At 42.7% G+C, this 23,793-nt stretch overlaps 6 protein-coding genes across 11 annotated transcripts in view; 4 read left to right on the forward strand and 2 right to left on the reverse strand.

Moving 5' to 3' along the window:
- ari-1 (E3 ubiquitin-protein ligase ariadne-1) overlaps positions 1-131 on the reverse strand; it is an 8,125-nt gene extending 7,994 nt beyond the window's left edge. The window contains exon 1 of one of the 3 annotated variants that reach the window (XM_015170004.3): positions 38-131. The gene's annotated coding sequence lies outside the window, so the exon portion shown is untranslated. The other 2 variants (XM_032440633.2, XM_070207058.1) reach the window with 2 other exon arrangements.
- Positions 132-2,310: 2,179 nt separating this feature from the next.
- Positions 2,311-2,833, forward strand: e(y)2 (enhancer of yellow 2). The gene has a single exon (XM_002056921.4). It carries the CDS (start codon positions 2,435-2,437, stop codon positions 2,720-2,722), a length of 288 nt encoding a protein of 95 aa, XP_002056957.1. The 5' UTR covers positions 2,311-2,434; the 3' UTR covers positions 2,723-2,833.
- LOC6633786 (transcription factor grauzone) lies at positions 2,731-5,031 on the reverse strand. The gene is made up of 4 exons (XM_002056922.4): positions 4,843-5,031; positions 3,709-4,754; positions 3,260-3,644; positions 2,731-3,174 (listed from the first exon to the last, which is right to left on the reverse strand). Exons 1-4 carry the CDS (start codon positions 4,951-4,953, stop codon positions 2,863-2,865), a joined length of 1,854 nt encoding a protein of 617 aa, XP_002056958.1. The 5' UTR covers positions 4,954-5,031; the 3' UTR covers positions 2,731-2,862.
- A 348-nt stretch (positions 5,032-5,379) lies between these two features.
- LOC6633787 (uncharacterized) lies at positions 5,380-5,765 on the forward strand. The gene has a single exon (XM_002056923.4). The coding sequence runs from the start codon at positions 5,465-5,467 to the stop codon at positions 5,675-5,677; it is 213 nt and encodes a 70-aa protein (XP_002056959.1). The 5' UTR covers positions 5,380-5,464; the 3' UTR covers positions 5,678-5,765.
- A 3,111-nt stretch (positions 5,766-8,876) lies between these two features.
- Positions 8,877-9,545, forward strand: LOC6633788 (pupal cuticle protein Edg-91). Its single transcript, XM_002056924.4, has 2 exons — positions 8,877-9,035; positions 9,107-9,545. Exons 1-2 carry the CDS (start codon positions 9,024-9,026, stop codon positions 9,446-9,448), a joined length of 354 nt encoding a protein of 117 aa, XP_002056960.1. The 5' UTR covers positions 8,877-9,023; the 3' UTR covers positions 9,449-9,545.
- A 233-nt stretch (positions 9,546-9,778) lies between these two features.
- Positions 9,779-23,793, forward strand: part of HDAC4 (histone deacetylase 4) — a 33,808-nt gene continuing 19,793 nt past the window's right edge. For 3 of the 4 annotated variants that reach the window (XM_032440632.2, XM_015170124.3, XM_015170123.3), the window contains exons 1-3: positions 9,779-10,855; positions 15,521-15,565; positions 22,265-22,374. In XM_032440632.2, coding sequence (XP_032296523.1) covers positions 15,532-15,565; positions 22,265-22,374 — 144 coding nt within the window. In that variant the 5' untranslated portion in view covers positions 9,779-10,855; positions 15,521-15,531. The remainder of the gene's footprint in view (positions 10,856-15,520; positions 15,566-22,264; positions 22,375-23,793) is intronic. The other variant, XM_002056925.4, reaches the window with a different exon arrangement.

Raw genomic sequence — 23,793 nt, forward strand, 5'->3', positions numbered from 1 at the left:
CATTACTTTAAGTGGATTTTTTCATACTTTTATTTACTTTTTATGCTAATTGTAACAATATTGCGACGCGACGCGATTTCCATGCAAAAGCAACATCTGGCAGCTCTACACGACACGAAATATCGATAGTGGATTGTCATTATCGATACGACCTTCAATCGTTTAGCCACCACAATGTTGATTCTGCGCTTTCAATCCGCCCTGTGGCTGTGTGTCTCTGCTAAGTTAGGACACCGAACACATCTAAGACGCAAGCCAGTCGTGAGTCAGCAGTTACGTGCAGCCAACGCGCCAAATGTCTGAGAAGTCTCTCGCAGCCAACTTCACGTTAAGTCATATGTAAGCGCAGCCAGCTTCACGTGCATTTCAAAATGGACGATCTAAAAATGGCGGATCACAGAATGCACAAGCTTACGGCAAAGGAACATCAAATCCGTTTTTTTTAACAAATTTATCGATGCTATTCCATGTGCTCATTTGCCGCCATTTATGCTTCGTGCTAGGCTACATTTCATACAGTTCCATGTTCATGCTCTTTCACTGCAATCCATGAAAGAGAGAGAGACAAAAATATATCCATCTCTCTCATCACCAAACCGAAAGAGTGAGAATGCAGACAATTCCTGACTTTTCGTTAGCATTACCCAAGTAAAAATCAATAGACATATTTCAGTTTAGTTTTCACTTTAATTTTAAGCAATATATTTTGAAAGTATTTGTTAAGGCACGTATAACGTTACATTTCTTTTCCTAACTCCTATATATATATTTTTTTTAACACTTTTTTTCTCGGCACGTATAACATTTGCTATTTGTTATGCGTGCTGCAACATTATACATGCCCTAAAAATAGTTGGTTTGTCTTTTGCTCGGCTTGTATAACGTTAACCCAACATTTAATGTAATCCCTTTATTTGTTGTTGCTCTATTGCTCTATTTGATGTTAATGCGCGTATAACATTCAAATAGAACTTTTGCGATTTTTAAACGTTCGTTTTAACGATCGTTTAAAACTCGTATACGTTTTAAACTTGCTTCGAAAATCGGTTCTGCTCACAATTCTACGAGCCCTAAACCAATTTCTAAAGCTAATGCCCAAAAGTTTACTTTACCTTCTGATGAAGCCCTCAGTTACCTGTAAAAAAAAAAACAGAACACACAAATATTAATCAAATGCAACGTGTCCACGCAGAAAATAATGTCGGGATCTTGCGTCTCTCGCACACACACACACACGCACGCACACACATTCGATGTGTGTGTGCTTCGTTTTAAAGTTTTCACATTTCGTAATTCCTGGCTGATCAGCAAAACGTTTCAGTTCTTTAAAACTTACTAGCTGTTGACTTGCACGTGCACTTTTAGAGTAGATAACTGAAATGAAGAGTTCATTTTGTTATTGAATCACCTCCATTTTGTATTCACACACACACACAAACGAGCATGATGCATGCGTGTGTGTGTATGCGTTGAGAACTTACCATTTGATTTGTGACTGTACCGCCAGAACCTACAATATTAATGCTCAAAAAGCCCTTTTACTGACTTTGCTGCCTATTTACGAGCCGTTTTTAATCAAATCCAATTCAAACAAAAAAAAAATTAAGAAAAACAAAATGTGTTTCTACTAAAACGTATTGACTTTCAATCTGTTTTTGTCTGTCTAGTGTGTGTGTGTGAGTGTGTGTGTGTATAACAAAACGACAAAGCAAGGGTGTATAAAAAAAAAAAAAAAAAAAAAACAAAAGAAAAGTTAAACTAATGTTGTATGTCTGCTCTTGCCTGTAACTCCTAGCTGTCTGATGATGAACATGGCTGCCGTTGCTAGTTATTGATGTTGAACTAAGTATATTGCCAAATATAGCGATGTATCGATAACAGTGATCGTAAATATCGATGCGTTTTTGCTGTTACGATGTATCGAAATTTAAAGCTCAGACGCATTTGTTTTGTTCGCTTTCTTTTGTTGATATTTTTAACAGTCAGGTAGCATTAAATAGGTCATTTGATTACTATTAAAACTAAGATGACTTTCTTGTTCTTCTTTTCTTAAATTTAAATATTTGATATTGTTGCCAACTGTTTGCAGTTGCGTTGCGATAATGAAATGTTAGGCGACGGCGTTGCCACCGTTTAGCGAACAGTTAACAGCAACTGTTAAGCACTTAGCAGCTAGCTCGCGCTCTTAGCGATTACTTCATCCATTTTACAGAAAAGCGCCTTGCCGCACGCATCGATGCTAATTGGTTTGAGTATTGGGAAGGCTAACATTAGCGGCGGCGGCGGCGGCGGCGGCAATGCGATAATGTTATCGATATTAGATCAGCTTGTATTTGTTGGCCATCCACAAATATAAAATAGCAATTTAAGAAAACATTGGCCTCTTGCGGCGAGCCGCGAGCAAACGCCAAGGTAACAATAAAAGCAATAAACCATGACTGTTTCAAACACCGTGGACCAGTACACAATCATGTCGGGGGATCGCTCCAAAATCAAGGACCTGCTCTGCAATCGCCTGACCGAGTGCGGCTGGCGGGACGAGGTGCGTCTGCTATGCCGCAATATACTGCTCGAGAAGAGCAACTCGAGCAACGGCGTCACCGTCGAGCAGCTAATTGCTGAAGTGACGCCCAAGGCGCGCACCCTGGTGCCCGATGCCGTCAAAAAGGAGCTGCTCATGAAAATCCGCACCATACTGGCCGAAAACGAGGCTGAGAACTAAAACGCTGCTTCCGCTTTCATGTTTTTTATACTACAAAAGTTACGTTTAAGTCTACAATTCACAATTTGCAACATTTTTATAGATGCCAATAAACTAATTACATATGTACAATCGCCGGATTTGTGGGCTGTGACACGCCTTCACATGGGACAAACAGCGCTGCCATTCACCATATACTCGTAGCTGCCATCAGCTGCTGACGGCGTCTCAGCTGACTGTTCCAGTGCCTGCTCCTGCTCCTGCTCCGCCTCGTGCTGCTCCTGCTGCTCCTCCTTGTCGGCTGCTGTTCCATTTGCCTGGGCGGCACGTGCGGAGGGCTGCGTATACTTGCGCACCCATTCGTTGGGATGCATCTTCTTCTTGTGGTTGTGCATGTTCGCGTGAGATTTAAAGGTGCGCGTGCAGAATGGACACGAGTACAGATCGATGCCCGTGTGCGTGGCCATGTGCTCCTGTGTGCGTGCATGAAAAAAAAAAAAAAAAAACAAATGTATCAAATTCGAGACGTGAGAAGCAGATGGCAAGCGGATCACTCACGGCCAGGGCTCGTGGCAGCTTGAACTCCTTGCCGCAGAGCGTGCAGCTGTGCCGCTTGGCCGAGTGATGGTAGCGCATATGACTGCTCAGGGCGACACGGGAGGCCTTCTCGGCACTGCAGAGGAGGCAGCGATATTTGTTGTCGCCGTCGCGATCATCGTGTCTGGCCAGATGCTTGCGCAGACTGCGCTCGTCGCGCAGCCAGCGGCTGCACAGATTGCACTGCACCTCGGCGACTGGGCCATCCGGATGCAGCGCCTTCTTGTGTATCAGAAAGTTGGCCTTCGATCGGAAATGTACGCCGCAAATGTCACAGATCACGGGCGTAAAGTCCGAGGTGTGCATGCGCTTTATGTGCGCCGTCAGCTCCAGTTTGGTGCGAAAGCTGTCAAAGGGAAAACGCGTGGAGAATCAGTTTAGATGCCATCTGTATCTAGCGAATCACCCACCTCTTGGCACAGGTCTCGCAGGCCTCGGTGCGCTCGGTGCCCTTGTGTCCCTTGATGTGCATGGTTAGCAGAAACTTTTTGGCAAAGCGCGCCTCGCAGATGCCGCACTGATGCACCAGCTGCTGCTGTTCGGAATGAAAGCGCAGCATGTGCATATCCTGGCTGTTGCGATTGAGAAAGCTCTTGCGGCACGGCTGGCAGCTAAAGTACTGCGGATCCTTGTGATAGTGCAAATGATCCACATACAATGTGCGCTTCTTGTAGCGATTGTTGCAGCACTCCATGTAGCCGGTGCAGTTGTGTTCGGCGCGAAAGTGTCGCTTCAGCTCGATAAAGTTCTGGAGCGGCGCGGCGCACAGGCAACAGTCCAGCTTCACATTGGCCGCTATATAGTCGTCCATTTCCTTAATGCTGCTGCGCTTCGCCGCCAGCTCGTCGGCGTCCGGTTTGGCTGACTTTGGCTGCGGCTTCGGTTTCGGCTTGGCATTGACTGCCTTGGGTCGGCCGCGTGACTTTGTGATCTTTAGCATTTTGGCGGGCAGCTCTGCTGCTCCTGCTCCAGCTGCTGCTACTGCTGCTGCTGCAGTGCGTCGCAGCTCGCGCGAACGCAAACGTGACTCGCGCTGGCTGTTGGCAGTTATTTGTGGCGCTGGACACTTGCTGCCGGCTGGCTTTAAAAGCGCCTGGCGCGTGCGTCCTCTGCTTTGCTTGGCCGCAGCTGTCTGCTCGCGCTCCGAATCGAAGGCATCGGCCGGCGAGTCCTCGCTGTTGCTGCTGCTGCTGGTGGACTGTGTGCTGTCGTTCACATCAATCTCGGGCTCGCACAGTATATGATCCTTGACATCGTCATCGAAGACCAGCTTCGTTTCGATCGGCGACTCGGTGTTCCACACAACAACAGCTGGCTCGGGCGGCGGTTCCGGCTCCATTTTCAGCTGCAGCGACTGCTGCTTGTCGGCGACCATGGCGCAGAATTGCTGGAAATCGCTCAGATGGTGCCAGCAGCTGGTGCACAGTTTCGTGGAGATGCTATCGCTGATCGTCACCTGGCAAAATGGAATGCAATGCGTAAAGTTTTTACAGTCTGAGTGTGTGTGTGTGTGTGTGTGTGTGTGTGTGTGGAATGTGCAGCACCTCGAGCTGTAAATATTTGGCAATGGCCTTGGGCAGGCCGTGCTCGGCATCGCTGAATATGCAAATGGACATCGCATTGCCCAAATCGGACAGGCACAAGCGGCAGATCATGGTTTTCAAGCAAAATAACAACAGCAGAGCCAAATCCAGCTGCCTGCGGTAAACAAATATGTGTGGGCTAGCGATGCACGATACAAATCGATTACAACATCGATATATGCCATTTTCTACTGTCGTTTGCCGCCACAATTATCGATAAGTCTTAAAAGGCGCTTCTACTACTACGGCTGCATTCACTTCTACATTCGATCAGCTGTTGTGCATAATGTAAGTCAATTTAATATGCACTTTATTGATAATAATCATTTGCATATGCGAAACGAAACACATGCAAATCGAATGCATTGCGTAGCTGTTGTTCTATGTAAACATCTCGTGTGCTTGTGCTAGCGATGCGAGCTGCTTTGCTTCATCACAGTAGGCTAACGAAAATATCGTTATCGATATATACAAAAAGCATACAGTTTTGCGATGTTTATTTCATTTGGTGCATCACTAACAGACAAAGTATTGCTTGACTTTTTCCTAATTCTGAGTGCGGTAATATTGCGGGCCAAGAAAGATGCAAAAGAAGCCGCTGAACGCGAACACGCTGCTGGACAAGCTGCACCGCGGCGCTGTCTACGCCTGCATCGGTGTCACCCTCTACGGCACCTATATGCTCGGCATGCGCTACTACAACTACTACACTGTGATACGGCCGGAGAAGCAGCAGGCGGAACTGAAGCTGCTCGACGAGGGCGCGCACGACAAGGCCAAGGAGCTGAAATACTGATAGAGCAACTCCCATACAATCTATATTTTTCGACATTGTTTGTTTTGTTAAGCGTAATAAATAGTTCCGACACAAATTGTTAAACGCACGCGCGCATAAGAAAATCCAAATCTTGCTCTTGCTGTGCCGTTGGTTGTGTAATGCTCGACCAGGTGCAGTCGCTCTGGCTGTCGGGGCGTTGCGACTGGCAGACAATGGCGTCCATAAATCAGGCCCAGAACATGCCCAGTCTGTGGCAAAGGCATTGTTCAATCCGATGCTGTGGCAACAAGCGTTGATTGGCATCGTGACCAGCCGCAAGAGCACGGCTGCCTAGAGATGGGCGCGTGACGATATTTTTTTTCTTCTACTTGCCATTGAACACGATGCGCTTCAGAAACAAGCACGAGATTTATTTTATACAGTAAAAGCTGCCTTGGGCGGGCATCTTTTAGAGCGAATTAACTTATTGGTTCAAATCCAGTTTTCTATTTGATTTGTTTAATAAAAAAAAATATACTAGCTTTAGTTATCTAACGGTAAAACCACAATGGCGACAAGCTGTGCTTCTAATCTTATATCATACTAACTATTCCTATTTTTTTATTATAAAAGATCTTCCCTTTAATTTGAGCTCAAAAGTAGAAATAGTCTGGAGGAGCTTATTTTAGCCTTTGCTTAAATTTAAATAAATAATATTTGCTCATCAAATTTGTCTAGTTGTTCCTTTGTTTGTTTTAACTATTGTAAAAATAATATTTTTTTCATATCTATTTGCTAATACCTCTCAAAATTCTGTCTAAGCGAACACGTCGTGTTTTTTCGTGCCAGCTCGTGTCAGAGTTGTGTAAACGAACACGTCGTGCTCTAACGTGTCCGCTCGTGTCACGCAAAGTCGTGACAGTTTCTTTTCTTTTCTCGAACTGGGCAACTTCCGCTTGCCACAGCCAAGTCGTGTCGTGCATTAACCTCGGCGTGTGGCAACTGCCGCGAACTCGATATGCATTTCATAAATATGCATAAAGGAATAAGAAGAAGAGCAATAGACATTAACCAGCCGCAGACAATGGCGGGTGTCCACCCACTTTCTGGCCCGGGCCGCTTGTGAAAAACGTTGTCGATGCTTATTTCCATGCTTCATTCAACAAATCTTGCAGTTGCCGTTGCCGTTGCCGTTGTTGCATTTGGCTTCATTCATGGCTCGACTCGATCGGCAGATAAAACCAATTACTATGCAGACCTCCCCCTACCCGACCCATTCGCCAAGCCAGCCGGTCAAGGTCGTCCTTCGTTTATTGTCTCACGGATCGCAACGCCCTCCTACCCTGGGGCTAAAAATTGATAGAAGTCGTGCAGCTTGTGGATTATTTCGATAAGAATTCCTAGCCTTTTATTCCACAACGATTGCAATGGGGCATATTAGTTCTATGTATCTGTATGCTTCCATATGGTATACATGTATATATATTCTTGTTCAGTCAGAAGGCACATCTTCTTGATCTTAGAGACTGTGCGAGCTAGAGGCTCTGAAATGTTAAGTTTGCTTCAAATTTATCGATAATTTACTTTGTTTTCTGCAAATCGATATATATCGATTTTCAAATGCTTCAAGATATTCAGAATTTGGAAAACGTTCACTCATTCCAAACGAAATTCAAACAAATGACAGTAAGGCATAGCCTGCGGTCGCTGGTTCAAATCCAGTCAAACCCATATGAGAGTGCGTGAAGCCGCTGGTTCAAATCCAGTCACAATTTTGCATTTCTCCTGCGTCGAGCTGCCGCAATAAATATATATATTAACATAATTATCTATGCAGGTGCGTATTGAAGTAAGTTCGAATGTTGTCGCTGGTTCAAATCCAGTCTCAGTTTTCTATTTCTCTAGCGTCGAGCTAACCATTTCAACATTCGAACTAACTACAATATGCACATAAAATCATATAGATGTTACTTTCGGCAGCTCGAGGCTGAAAGAACTCCAGGCAGCGACTGGGTTTGAACCAGCGACTGTATATACATTCGAACCGCCTTCAACTAAAATTGTAAATATGTTTCTTACGGCAGCTTGATGTAAGAGAATTTGAAAAAATTGGATTGCAACTGGATTTGAACCAGCGACTTCAAAAGTTCTGGCTAATTTGGAGCAGGGCAGCGTGCGCATTTGCGAGTGTTTACTGTAGCTGACGGAGCCATTGGATCAAAACAGTTTTCGCTGGTATCTGCGAGTCGTGCAAACTGCATAATATTGCAATTGCAGCTGACTTAATTAAAATGCAACAACAACAAAAACAACAAAACGAAACCAAAAATCAAATGCAATTGTTTAATAAACAATTTCTAGCCTGGCACATTGTTGTTTCCCACGGGGTTTCTGGCATTTGACTTGCCTTTTGTTGAGGCTTTGCTGTAATCCATCTGGCTGTTTGTCAACATGTTGCATGTGGCATGTTGCGTGTGGCATGTTGCAGCAGCCGATGTATCGCATATCAAGTGAAAGCCACGACATCCGATCCTCTGCCACGCCCTAAGTGTGTCATGTGGCATGCGGCATGCGGCATGCGGCATGCGGCATGTGGCACTATTGACCAGCTTCCGTCTTGCCCAATGCCCAAGCAGCAGTTTTTTCTCTCTTTTTTTTTTTTTTTTGATCATTTTGCCTTGTTGCGCAACTTTTGTCCGGCGTTCTAGACGCCAAAACGTTAGTTGCCACGCCCACTTGGCTTAAAGCAGCAACTGCCAAGTTTCCGTCTCCATCTCCGGCTGGCTGACCTTTTTGGGCCCGGTCAGCGATGATCTGTCTGCAGGCAGTACAGTGAGTACGCCCTAAAGCGAACAGGCCGAAATATCTGTGAAAGTTGGGCCGTAGGCGAACCGGTTCAATTCTATACTTTCGAGCTCTAAGAACATCTGAAGCGGAAGTCGAGTCGTATCTAAAAATGAAAGCAGAGACGCTGGTTCAAAGTGCGCACAGCGAACCAGCGCTTTTACTTTTGCCAGTTTGCAGCCAAGCTAATTTTGCATCATCAGATTTGAAGATTTAAAGGACAAGATCTGGATGGGGCGCAACAGGAACTGGTTCACGTGGCGCTGAGCTGTCCGTTTGTGTAGTGTTTACTGTAGCTGGGCTTAGCTGCAGCTGCGGCCCGTCATGCATTCAATGCGGCAACTGCAACAATCGCTGCTGCTCGAGCTTTTTGTTATTGTTATTGTTATTGTTTTTCTCTATTAATTTTGCTTCTTCTTTTTTATTTTTTGCATAATTGCAAACTGTAGCACAACTATAAAAACGCTGCGCTTGTGGCAAACAAACAACAAATCAACTTGTACCAGCAGCCCAATCAGCAGCAGTCGCAGTCGCCCTCAACATGAAATATCTGGTAAGCAGCAGCAGCAACAGCAGCAGCAGCAGGATTAGGATCTAGCTCCAAAAAACGTTTGGCTTTTGCAGTGTGTCATCTTTATGCTGGCCCTGTGCCTGGTCAGCTGTCTGGCAGCGAACGCGGAGCCAACCGATGCCGGTGCAGCGCCAGCGTCTGAGCTGGATGCAACGCTGGACGAGAAGAAGACGGAGAAGCGCGGCATCTACGGCTTTGGCTATGGTCATTATGGGCATGGCTATGGCGGCTATGGCGGCTATGGCGGCTATGGACATGGACATGGACACTATGGCGGCTATGGCCTAGCCACGCCCTACTACGGTGGCTATGAGTATGTGCAGCATGCGGCGCCCTATTATGGCGGCCATCATGGCTACTATCCGTATCATCATGGTCACTACGGTTTCTATTGAGTCCAAGCGAACCAGTTCACTCATTTCACACATACATATATAAACGACGCTCATCATCATAAATAATAATTAATTTTTTTTCGTTTTTTTTTTCCATGCGCTACGAATAAATGTCCTTACAAAATGCAAATGTTTGTAATATTTAAATTGAATTGGCTGCGCGCGCGCGCGCGCTTTGCGTCAAATACAGCACTGTGTGCAGTGCTCGAAAGCGGCTGTGTAGCTGTAAGCAGCACTGATTGCCGCCTATCGATGGGCAACGGTTTGTGCTGCTGTTTTGTGCACCGATAACTATCGATAGCGGCTGCTCTCACATTTTTGTTGTTCATTTTTACGCTCTTCTTTGTCGGAGACGGTTGTTTCTACTCGCTTTTGCTTCGTCGAGCAAGAAGAGCTCAACAAATTAATTGACATACAATTTCGATTTGAGCCAGCCAAGAAGTACGTTCGAGTTAGCAAACAAAAAACAAATATATATTTTTTTTAAATACTAGTGTGAACAGCTGTTGTTGCACTAGTGTTGGGTAATTTTTGTTGTCTTTTTTTTTTGTATTTTTTTTTTGTTGTTTCCAACTACGAATTACGACTGCAGTAAAGTGGCAGCAGCAGCATCAATAACAACAACAGCAGCAGCAGCAGCAGCAGCAGTAACAAAACAACAACTGTCGCAGTGGCAAAAAGCAAGTGCGAAATATACAACCGAAAGCTGACCAAATTGTGGGCGAAACAACAACAACAAGAGAAAGAGAGAGAGAAAAAGAAAAAAAAAATAAGAAAATAAGCAGCAGTTGTACATATACATATGTACATTTCTAGTTGTGTTAGTACTAAATACTAGTACGAAAACAAAAAAAAAAATGCGAATCTGTTTGTGAATATGTGAAGTGACAAAAAATAAAATAAAGTAAAAAAAATAAAATAATAAAAGCACACGCACTCATACACGCACACAAAAAGTCGTGAATTCGTCGTTGACGTCGCCTTTGGTGTTTGTGTGCGCACATACACACGCACTCACACTACACACATATTGCACATGTGTGCGCTGCTGCTGGGCTAGTGGCGAGCGTGCGAGCGAGAGGGAGCGAGAGAGTGTGCAAGAGCAAAGCAGCCGCTGTCTTTAGTTTCTGTGTTGCTTTTACGTTATTTTTTTTGTTTCGCCAAAGTATTTATTTTTTTTGTTGTTTTTTTTGTTTTTTAATAATAATTTTCGCATTGTGAAAAGTTGATTTTTTTTTTGGTTCTTGTACAAGTTTTGGAAAAGCGTGCGTTCGTGTGCGTGTGCGTCGCGCGCGTTGGCAGCGGTAATAATAACAACAACAACAACAACAAGAATAACAACAGCAAAAATAAAAATCAACAACATTTATAGGCCCGAGTCGGAGCAGTTCGCGCCACTTTGAAGAGGTATGTATGTTTGTAAGTTAGCATATGTGTGCTTGTGTGTGTGTGTGTGTTTTGTCCAATTCAACAAAAATTCTTATTAGATCACAGGCATGCGTGTGCTTGTGTGTGCATGTGTGTGTGTGTGTGCGTGTCCGCTGAGCAGCCGCCGTTGCTCAGGTTCAGCATGACGACGACTTCTTTTTCGTCTTGTTGTTTTCTTTTCCTTTTGCCACTCACACTCATTTCGCCGTTATTTATGTAACAAGTGTGTGCGTGCTAAATGAAGTGCTGCTGCCGCTGCCGCTGCCACTGCCTCTGCCTCTGCCTCTGCTGCTGTTATTGTTGTTGTTGTGTATGTATTTGGCGATTTTCGATTCTCGCTATTTGTTGTTTGTCGTTGTCGTTGTAATGAAGTTGGCAGCGCTGCCGCTGCTGGCGTAAACGCACATGAAAAAAAAAAAAAAAGCACCCAGCAGCATCGGCAGCGTCCGCAGCCGCAGCCGCAGCAGCTGGGAGCAACGCCAAGCGCATTGAACTGGTTAGGTTCACTTTTGTCATTTTGGTTATCAACACTGGCAACGGCGGCAGAACATTTCTGTTCCTTTTGCCGCGCAGCAGCGCACCATTTAAGCTACGACAGACGTCAGCGTTAGCGTTTTTTTTTTTTTTTGTCCAATTGCCATCTGTACGTAAGCTGTGTTGCTGTAAATTAACAGCTAGCATAACAGCAGCAGCAGCAACAACAACAACAGCAAGAAGAAGATGATGAAGAAGAGGAACAACAAAAGCATTTAGAGCAATTGGCATTGTGTTTGTGTGACGCGCGATTTCGGGATTGCTCTTAGAAGCTGCGTCAACGTCGCTGCCATTGTGTAGAAGGGAAAGAGGAAGAATTAGGCGAGTGAAGAAGAGCGCAAACGTCATTTGATTTTTATTGTCATTTCATTACGCACAACGATGCTGCTGCTGCTGCTGCTGCCGATGCTGACGTCGCTGTCGCTTGTTGCGCTTTTGCTCTTTTTTTTTTTCTGTTCTGGCTACTGGTGTGTGTGTGTGAGAGAGAGAGCGAGATAATAGCAGTGAAGGGGGCGGAGGGATGCGGTGCATGGGAATGCGTTTAATCAATGTAACTGGAATGCGAATATTTTCTGATATTTTTTTCTCGCCACACGCCAAATTTCAGTTTCGTTGAGTGCGCAACAAATATTTATGCAAACCAGAAATGCAAAATGCAAAAACGCAAAAGCCATTCACATGCCTACGCACATATGCATGCATGTGTGTGCATGCGTGTGTGCATGTGCATGTGTGTGTGTGTGTGTGCGTGTGTGTGTGTTCTCGCCGTAAGCCTTCCACGAATTCAGATTCTACGTTCTACATTTTAAACAAGGCAAAAGCTCCATCAGAGCGAAAGAGAGAGCGCAAAGAGCGAGAGCGAGAGAGAGAGAATGTCAATGCAACTGCTGATCCATGTGCATATACCCTGTAATTTATATTTGCCTATGTCACAATTCTGAGAATACAGCTGGAATGTAAAGTACTAGAGTTTTTCTTTGGAAAATTTGATATTCTGAAAATTGGGTTTTCCACATTAAATTGATGATAGCGTTATTTTCAAGGCTATGACGCATTTTGATTTGCCAGATTTCCTATTATTTTCTGTCGAAATACGTATTTTAATTGTCATCTGAATAGACTAAATAAAAGAGTAACTCTCTTCTGCACGCCGAAGACTGAATACCCTTGACTTACAGTTAAGATATGTAAAAGATTTGTAAAGTATGAAGAAATATATAGTATACATATGTAAAGCTGGTAATGGTCGAGTTTATGAAACATATCTTGTAAAAAAAAAACGCTACAGAAAATCATATTACTACCAATTCTTTTTATGGAACCATATGTTATTGTCGTGTTTCATGACAGAAAACTTATCCTAGAAAAATACCCATATATCTACCAATTCTTATCTTAAACAAAATTCTCGTAAAAGTCTATTAACAAAGCAGACTAAGGAATATGTCTATATAAACTTGGATTTTCATTTTGTTTAAGAATATATCACGTTTGTAGTGTTGGAAAAGTCTCCCTCAACATTTCAGGCCACGGGTATTCAAGGGTATATTATTATCCTTTAGCTCCTTTGATACTCTTTGAAAATATGTATATCTCTTTTGTAGTGTTGGAAAAGTCTCCACCTACATATCATGCCATAGTAATCCAGAGATGAGCAAACTCCATTTCGCTTGACACGCCAAATATTTAAAAGTCTTTCAGTCTTGAAGCTTCGAAATGCTTTTCCCATGAAAGCCTAAATCCGACAAATTGTTTCTGTGGTAGCCTAAAAATAGAATATTCCGCAGTTCCGCCCTTAAGTTTGTTGAAGATAGCTCGAAAAACGGACAACTGTTGCATATGAAATGTCACTTTCACGTTTGACCAGTGTTGATAAGTTTTTGCTTATGTATGAGAATCATGGTAAAAGCCGTACCAGAAAACTGGTCTCCGAATATCTTAATAAAATTAGTTCATACACTTAATTCACAAATTATTGCTCTTTTCAAGTTAAAATTTGATATTTGATAGATTTATGTATGAACTTGTTGCTCTAGAAAACTTACAAGACTTACGCACACAATGGAGGAAGGGTCTTAGATTCTCGGTTTCTAGATAGTGTATGCAAACGTCTTAAAGCAAAATTTAATAAATTATAGGGTATGTGCAACAGGTGTTAAGCAAAATTAACAAATTTACAGGGTATCTGCGTACAGAATACGAATCAAAGAATAATAGAACAGATGCTTTTTAGAAAAATAAAAATATCATTAAAAAAAAAAAAAAATACAGCTTAAGAAAAGTTCGCAAACTACAGGACATCTGCTAGTCGAGTATGCCCTGCTGCAGCATGTTTGCTTAGAAATATAATTCCCACATTTATTGTTGCACTTGGCTGATTTAATTACATTTATATTGATTAATACATTTGATTGAATTTATTATATTCATTTTCTTTGACGTTTTATTATAATTGCATTTAATAAGCGCAACCCCCCCTTCTGCCCCTCGCTACAAGCCATGACATAGAAGAAGCAAAAGAACAAATGACAAATTCCAATTGGGATCGGTTCAAATTTCTCATTTTGGACGTCTGTTCCATTGAATTGTTATGTATTATATATGCGCACACATGCATATGTACATGCACACATACATATGCATACATACATACATATACATACATATATACTTATTTACTGTTTGTTCTTTCTACACTTTATTCAGTTGTCGCTGCTGCTGCTGTTGCTGCTGCTGCTTCTTCTTCTTCTGTTTGTTTTTGTAATTAGTGAGCGGAAATTGTGTGCGTCGTACGTGTGCGTGTGCGTGTGTGTGTGTGTGTGTGTGTGTGTGTGTGTAGTGGGTGGCTCAGGAGCCAAGGCTAAGCTAGGCTGTTGCTCGGTTTTGGGTTTTCTAATTGTTTTTACGCTGTTGAAGGTCATTGTGGCGATAGGTGGGGAAGGGGGGGGGGGGTGGTGTGGCGGCAAAGCAGGCAACTTCCCAACACTTTTCGTCGCGCAGCACTCGCAACTTTTTACTTACACAGAATAAGCGTGCACTCATTTAATGCACCTGTGACCCAATTCGACTGCAATCCACACACACATACACACACGCACACACACACACGCACGCACACAAAGTCCTCAGGCGAGTCGCAATATAAGCAGAATTTGTATTTTGCTTGGTAATTTGCGGGTTTTCAACATTTTCCATTCACAGCTGGAAGTGTGGTGGGTTCTGTTTCATTGTGGTGTCGTGTGGGGGGGGGGGGGGTGAGATAGGCCGAATCATTCAGCTGGCATTTGAAATTAGCAACAGATATCGAAAACACAATAAATACATGCTACATACATACATACATACATATGTACATATATTTATATGTATATGTACGATTATCAATTCAGAAAATTTTCCGAAATCTGAGCCAAGTGCAAAGAAGAAGCAGACAAAGTCGTAGTAGAAGAAGAAGCAGCAGCAGTAATGGCAACCAAATCAGACTAACGGACTATCATTAATGCGCTCGCCTCTCTCGCTCTGATCGCTGTTGCCGTAGCTTATCAGAATGTGACGTCTGCTATTCTCATTCGCCTTCTTTTGCTGCTGCTTCTTCTTTGTTGTTGCTGTTGCTGTTGTTGTTGCCCATTGTTGTGGCTCCGCTAATCTGTCGCACAGATTGTGTACGTATGTATGTATGTGTGCACCGTATATGTATATGTATGCATTTTTCAATGAATTTGCAAGCAACTTGCAATTGGTACAGATTTTTCAATTCGCCGCATCATGATTTCTGATTGGAATTGCTGTCGCTCATTTAGAGGCCTTCGCCTTCGGTTTCTTGCTGGAAATTTACATTTGTCACACAAGAAAATCCCAGACCATGAATGGCCTGGAAGTTGAGAGTTTTGTGCAAATGATTCATTTTTGGCATTTGTAAATGTTTAACATTTGCCGCTGCAGCTCATGAGCAGCGACGTTTACCAACCAATTGGATAGCCAAACCAAATAATGCCAATTGGCAATTGGTAATTGGTAATTGTGTCGTTTTGCAAACCCAATTGGACAGACCGTTTTTGTTGCTGACTAACAACTAAACAAATTTTTTCTTTTCTCTTTTGTGTCTTACAGATCCATGCAAAATGTCTAGTCCTGACGATAGAATACCAATACGTGGTAAGTGAAGTCATTCTAACTGTGTATCGTTTGGGCGGTTGTGCGGGCGTGGTCGACTTGGCAATACCCTGCAGGACCGTTTGTTCCAATTGGTGCCTGAATTCCAATTGGTGCCTGCACTCAGGCATTGCAAGAAGAAGCATGCAACACTTTTTGCCTCTCCCTCTTTCCGCTTTATATAATTGACAGATAATTAATTTTCTTGTTTGATTTCATAATTTTCCAATTGGAAATACTAAATACTAGCATAATTTTAAATAAATATTAATAAGTGAGTTACTCTTTTAAATTGGTTTAAAATTTAATCAATTATTTTTGTTGCTAATTCAGCAATGAAATCACTCAAAAGTCGCTCGAAATCAGTCACAAATTCGAATTGGATTCGATTTAGACATGAATTCAGGCAAGGTGTTCATGCCAAAAGTCATCTAAGGTCATGAAGCTCCCAAAATATGCTTGCTTGAGACGCATGCAAGGGAATCTGCTGCGCCGCCACCTGCCTGCCTGCAGGCCTGATTCAGGGGTCGGCGGTGCTGCAGGGGGGTAATAACAATCGAGTACATATGTAACGGGGCGCGCACGAACAAAGCTTATGGCACACTGACACACACACAACCGCACATACAGAGGCCAGTGTGGGAGAGTGCAGCTGAGTGTGTGTGTGTGCCTTCCAAAAATAACTGTTAATAAGAATACAAAAGCAAACAACGCTGCCTACTCAACGCAGCGCAGCGGAGCGCAGCTTCTACTGCCTTTGCCTTTGCCTTTGCTGCGGCAGCGGCAGCGAGCAGCGCGTAACGACAGCGGCTAAACAACAAGAACATTGTCCATGGTCGGGTGTCAGCGCAGCAGTGGCAGCGACAGCGACAGCGGCAGACAAGACTCAAACCGTCATGTGGTTGTGCTTGCGTTTTTGACTGCGAATGTCACTCAAAAGAGAGAGCACGTGAGTGTGAGAGCGTGAGTGTGTTATGTTGGTGTGTGTAAAGGAACACGTACAGTGCTGGCCGTTTGATTAGAGCTTCCAAATGAATACAGAGTATACATACGTATGTGTGTACGTACGTCATGCAAGGATCAAAATAGTTTTGCGACTTTTGTAGGAAAATTTAGAGAAAATTCTAACGGTAAATGTCAATTCCATATACATACAAGGATCCAAGCAGACATTAAACAAATAAACAGAAAAAGCTTTGATTAAAATATTTATATGCATATAGTATAACCGAAGACAATGAAACTGTCTGCCCAGAATATGCAACACAAGTTGCATGGGAAAAAAGCGTACATATATATGTGGCCCACACTGTGTCGTGTGCACTTGCGAACATGAAAGGAAGTTGGTTTACAGTTCTGACTGGGTAAGGCTGCAGCTTTTAGCTCAAGTTGCTGCCGCCACTGTCAATGCCAAGCACGTGTAATAACAACATGACTGTGGCGGGCCTAGCGCTCTCTCGCTTTTACCCTCTCTCGTTCTGTTTTTTTTTTTTTTTTTTTTTTTTGGAGCTGGCTGTTGTATTACTCTCTCTCTCTCTCTCTTGCCGGCGCTTACGAGTGCTGCCTCTGTGTCTGTTTGTTTGTGTGTACAACAATAACAAAACGAACAACATTCGTTTATCGATTTTGTTCTATTTATAGCACAACAAAAATTTACTTGCCTTTGAAATGGGTAACAATGACGACGACGACGACGACGACGCCGACGCCGGCGCCAGCGTCAATCTTATGGCCCTTTATTTCTTATGTCCTGCTTTTACTTATTCCGCTCGGCTGCCCCACCTCGACCTACCACTGTTCTCGCTCTCGTAACTGTTAAACGCAACGGGCACGTGCACACTGCACACGCGGCAGCCCCTTGCACATTGACCAATTGTGAACATGCTCTTAACATGCTCTGTAACGGCACGTGGACCAGCCATGCAGCGCACTCCCCCAGCTCCATTGTCTCTGTCTCTGTTGTCTGCCCCTGTTGCTCAGCTGTTCAAAAAATGTGCATCGTAATTGTATCTCATGTTATTCGTAATCGTAAGCTGCGCTGCATAACACATATCATGTTAAGAAGCCAATTTGCTGTACATGCATGTGTATGTACTTATGTCTGCATGCATGCATGCATACATGTGTATGCATGCTAGTTTCCCTGCGTGTGATGTGTTGCAATTGCGTTGATTATCGAATTGCGAGATTTAAAGAAAATTGCAAAATGATATCAATATACATACATACATACATACATATGTATGCATGTGTACATTTCAAATGTCAAAATTATTTATTTTATAGTTTTTTATTTAACTTTGAAAAGCTATCACTGTAACTCTCTCTCTCTCTCTCTCTGCTTCTCTTGTGCCATTTCCGGGAAATTCTGGTGTCTTATTTGTATTGACTTGTACTCGAGGTCAATACTTATTGTGATGATTGTCTATTATTAATTTCCAAACAAATTTCCCGCCATCTATCTAAAAGTCAGTGGAGGGGAGGACACCCCCCCTCCCCTGTGCATGGGCTGTTGACAAGTCATTCCAAGTCAGTTGCTACCGTTTTATTGGGGTGCGCAATTTGTGCCAGAGACATACGCACCTGTCAAAGGTCACTTGCGACCCTGCCAGGCCCGCACCCCACACCCCACACCCTCTCCACTTGTCAGTTATTATAATGGCATTCCAAGAATAACAGCCGAACTTTGTTGCCTCTTTCTATCCCTCTCTCTCTCTCTCTCTCTCTCTCTCTCACTCTCACTCACTCTCGCTTACTCTATGTGTGTGTGCATGTACATGCTTGCATGTGTATGTGTGTACATATGTATGCATGTGCGTTTGTTTGTATGGCATTCGTATGGAATACTTATTTATATCGTTATATAAAATCGTTAGCTTTGTGTATGGCATAATATCCTCATTTGTAATACACAAAGGCAACAACAAACAACAACATCCCATTCCAGCCAAATTTGCCCTTTCCAATTCGATTCTTAGCATTTACCAGCTGCTTCTTCTTTAACAGTTGTTTACTACGCACATACATACATATGCAAAGGTACGTATGCATGTGCATGTGTGTGTGTGCATGTGTGTGTGTGTGTGTAATCGTTTCTAAACTGCGTTGTTGTTGTTGCTCTTGCTTTTTGGCTTTGCATTTGTCAAGGTGAAACACACACACACACACACAGACACACGCACACATTGCGAGAGCGCACATGTACGGGCTCTCAGCTAAAACTTCGAAATAAGCCAAAACTGAACGAGCCACGCCCACATATTATATATTGCCCGCCCCAGGGGCCTCCGAATTGCTGTTGCCTCAAAGTGTGTCTATTTTTAGACGAGCGCGCTGGAAATTTTTTCCTACACACACACACACACATACACAGGCGTACTCGATCGCACATGCACACGCACATGCTTGCATGCATACATATGCGGACACGCATACAAGTGTCGTCTGCTATCACTCAAAACAAAGTAAGCAGGAGAAGTGGGTCGGCCTATAATTATTACTATTATTATTATTATTATTATTATTATTATTATTATTGCTGTTAATTTTTTTGTGTTGTTGTTGTTTTGTGACTCCCATTTACGAGCTCTACATACATTATCATACACATATTGCTGTTATCGCATGCATACCAATTGGCTTAAATGCTTCGGTTTCCAATTGGAACACAATCTGCCTGTTTGGCGTAGCTCTATTCAAATTTTCTAACGCTTGTTTGAACACGTGCTGCCTGCTTTGTTGTTGCGCCTATTGGTGCTGTTGGTTTCTATGTCAACACAGAATTGACCTTGGCGACGACGACACGTCTTATTCGAACTTCTTGTAAACAGCTGACGGCAGTCGCAGCAGTCGCAGCAGCATCGGCGGCAGCAGCAGCAGCAGCGGCAACAGCAATATCATCATCAGCCAAACATGCACTCTCTCGCATGCATACGCATACACATGTGCATATATGCATACATGTTGGCAAGAAACTTTTTGCATGCACCTGCAGCACATCGGCTGCGCTGTATTGCTTACAAGTGTCACACAGCCAACAACCAAACACCAGACACACACACACACACACACATGCACATGCACATTAACATCAGCTGCAGCTGTTGCATGTGCGAGCGCCCGCTCTTAATGACACACTCTCACACTTGCTCTCTTTCTCTCTAATTCTTGCTCGCCTGCAGACAGTTCGCTGTGTTTTGGTTATGTTTTTCAACACACTCTGTTTGAAGGCAGTTGGGGTATACAGTTGCTTAAAAGCTGCTATGTTTTTATCTGCATACATAAGCATATACATATACATATATATATATATATATATATATATATATATATATATATATATGCATACATATGTGTAAATGATAGAGCTATTATATTCTAATATTCTAATAATAAAAATAGATACCATCACAGTACAATTGTTACTTTACAGGGCATCATATGGGCCGACTACGCATGTTCGCTTTGTTTTTGATTTGATTTCTTTTTTTTTTTTTTTTTGTTTTGGTTAAGTTTTTGTGCAATGTGCGCTGCGAGTTCTGTTCAGTTGAGTTGTTGTTGTTGTTGCTATTGCTGATTCCGCCGATGTTGCTGCTTCTAAATTTATACTCCCATAGCTATGCACGATTTATAATAGCTGCTATATATAGAACAACAGGTCACGGCCTATTCGGTCAGCCTTTTGCATAGACACACATACTTGCATAGCAATTTATTTATACAGTGCACACACACACACACACACATGCATATGTACGTTTGAGCATGCATTCGACTCGATGTTGAACATGTGAGCATATGTGTATGCATGTGTGTAAGTATTTCGCCATTGTTGTTGTTGTTGCTATTGGTTTTTGCCTTTTGCTATTGTTTCTATATATAGCCAGCCACCTCTCAGCAGCCCAAAACTAGACTTTGCCTTACTTGCTGATTTATTCATTTCATTTTGTTGCCTTGCCAGAGAGTCAGCAAATGGTAGCAACTATACGCGCACACATGTATACTTATGTGTGTGTGTGTGTGTGTGTGTATGCACATTAACGTTGTTGTCTTTCGAGCAGCAATCCAATTGGACATTTTGCTTAGTCATAAATATGCGCGCAATTAGTCCAGTCCGGCTGTATGTCTAATTGCTGATCGACTGAGAGCGAGAGCGAGCGCGAGCGCGAGAGTTGGGCGGCAAAAGAGCGTACATGCGTGGGAGAGAGAGCAACAGATTGACTCGTTGCCAGTTTATCAATGAACATTTTGTGTGTTTCCTTTTTTTTTTTTTTTACTGCACTTTGCCTTGTGTCCATTAGCAGCAGCGGCCGCAGCAGCAGCAGAAGCATCGCCAGTTTTTCTCTCTTTTTTTTTTTTGATTTATTTTTTTTTGGTTCTTTTTTGGCATTTGTTTGTGCGCCACAAAAGCAAATCAAATTAGTTGCTCCGTGCTAAAACGTGTAGCAGAAGCAGAAGGCGATCCCATGGCAGGGGCAGGGGGCGTGGCGTATGAAGCGAAGACAACGCCAAACGGAACTGGTCGTTCGTCTGCTGCTGTGTGGCCTTTGTCGTTGCCTGCCGTTCATGTTGACTACGGCGTCGCTGTCGCTGCCGCTGTCGACGTCAACGTCAACGTCGTCACGTGCGCGCAGCACGGAGAGCGGTTATCTAAAAAAGCTCTCGGGCCGGGTCCATGTAATCGCTGTAAACTTGTACAAGGTTACTAAAAATAGCTACAGAGATACACCAATACCCATACCAACACACACACTCACACACACACGCACACACACGCACGCCTCGACTCGGTATGCGGCCTCGGCGTGCTTGGAGCCAGCAGCCAATGATGCGGGCGTGGGGGAGGGGGGTGGCAAGAGAGAGAGAGAGAGAGAGAGAGAGAGAGGGCGAGCACATGTTAAAATACGTTTTAGATGAATTTTTGTAAAGCGTCTGATAAGCGCAGCCTTATCTATATAATCAACTAATTGGCCGAGCACACACGCACACACACACACACACACACGCACACACACCCACAAGCTGCGTTTAAAAACAGTCGCACGTCTTTGCTTTGTTGTTGTTTTTGTTTGGTTTACTTTGTTGTTGTTGTGCTTTGCCAAGATAAATATTGCGTTGTCTCGTATCTGCATATATCGATAAATGTGTTTCGATACTATCGATAAAGGGTCTGCCTGCAAATAACGGTAATTCTTTCTTTCTTTACAACATATAAGAAATGAGAAATTCATGAATATGAATATAACATTTGTTTCTTCAGGAAAAAATCTATGTTTCACATATATTTCAAGAGTTTTTTTCAAAGAATTTTCATCGCAGTCGTTTTTACTTTTATTCCTTGACATCTTTAACAATTAAAAGTCGTTATAGATCAACTATGAATAGGTATATATAATATAATAATATACATAATATATGATAAATATTAAACAATAATATAAACAAGACCAAAGTTGAATGAAAGAAAGTTTTTTGTTTATCACCTGAACTGAAACTTATTTGAATATTATTTGTATCATTATAAGTCTTAATAAGTCTTAATAAACCAAACTTTTTAATTAGCATTTGCTGCTAATTTTTCATGTAAAGTGGTAAAAAAAGCAATAAACTTTTGTTCTTAAGCGTTAGCCCGCGCAAAACCGGGCAATGCGTCTTACCATACACATTTATTATAGTTTATTTTTTACTCTGCTCTCTTTACAGATCTGCCGCCCGAAGCCGGAAACGATGAGCGATTGTTGCACATTACGCCGGGCGTCATATCGCTGGACTTTAAGCCGCGTCAAGTGGATATCGATCAGCAGATTCTAGAGGTAAATGTTACACATAGAAACACTCGAAAACTGTGCCAAGTCATGGACCAGGTTTTCACTAGAAACCATCCCTAGTATGTATTTAGTTACTTACTAAGCGGAGGAGAGAGTCACACTTTGTAAATGCCGAAAGACTCGTCTACACATTCTCTTTTGCGCTTGCATTCCTCACAACGTTGCACAGACTCGAAAGCAGAAGTTTTTCGTATTCCTCTTTGTGTCGCATCCGTGAACGTTTCATAGTCTGCTGCGTAGTTTGGCCTTTTCAATCAGTGGGAAAAAACAAGATTTATAACAATATTAAGTTGCCTCATAACTTTTAGAAAAAAAAAGGCAGCTGTTTCAATCGACTCGAATCGATATTAACACACACACGCACACACACAAATAGATTATTCCAACTGCGTAGACTGCTTTCTAGTGCCTCCGCAACAGCTCGTACAGCTGCGTTTTCGTATACCCTGTACTTTTAGCAAATGCCTAGAAAAGGGTATATTAATTTTATAGCCCCGCCCCAATATGTGAATATGTAAAGTCGAATCAGATATTTTAAGCATATTCATATGCTCGTATATTGAGCGCAGTACATGTTCTATCGATAGCTGCAACCATATTGTGATATCGATAAATATCGATTGTTAAATTAGATTAATTTAAGAGCTCAACTAGTGCAGAGTCTATATGGATGAGAAATATTTTACTTACTGTAATATATGTAATGTCTCCTAATATATATATTTTTAGGAGACATTGCCTTGCGGCAGCTTAAGGCTGTGTACAGGGTATTGGCTAGTCGTGCACACTGTTTTTGTTTTTGTTGTTGTACTATTTACTTTTTTTGTTTTTCTATATATTTTTGTTGGCTCTATTTCGCAGTTTCGCCTGGCAAGCAACCACCTGAGCTATTTCTTTGTCCCGATTCCTGTTCGGCCTGTCTGTCAATCTTTCTGCTGCCATTGTCAGCGCTTTTGTTGACCACAGCTTGAACGGGAAAGGGGCAATGGGAACAGAATAGAGTATAGAGTATAGAGGAAATGCCATATCGGATCTTCGTCTTCATTCGATTTACTTGACCCGTCTGCCCGTCCTCCTGCTCGTCCCCATCCTCATCCTCATCCTCGTCGGACGACATCATTATGATCGGTATCATCCGGAATATCATTAGCATTCATGTCCGCATTGTCGTGTGCCGCATTTTCCTTACTTTTCCTTGGTTATATGTATTTGCTGAAACTTGTTTATGCATTGCATAAAGCGTATATTATCCGGCTTTGCGCGGACATAGTCTATCTTTTGCTTTGAAAATAAGTTTAATAAGTTTGGAACATCCTCCAATGCACATATCTATATATATATATATATTTATATATATCTTTATGCCTGATCAGGATGTCGGCCTGAGTCTTTATACTCATCTAC

Source organism: Drosophila virilis, chromosome X (genome assembly GCF_030788295.1).
Source record: "Drosophila virilis strain 15010-1051.87 chromosome X, Dvir_AGI_RSII-ME, whole genome shotgun sequence".
Lineage (NCBI taxonomy): Eukaryota > Metazoa > Arthropoda > Insecta > Diptera > Drosophilidae > Drosophila > Drosophila virilis.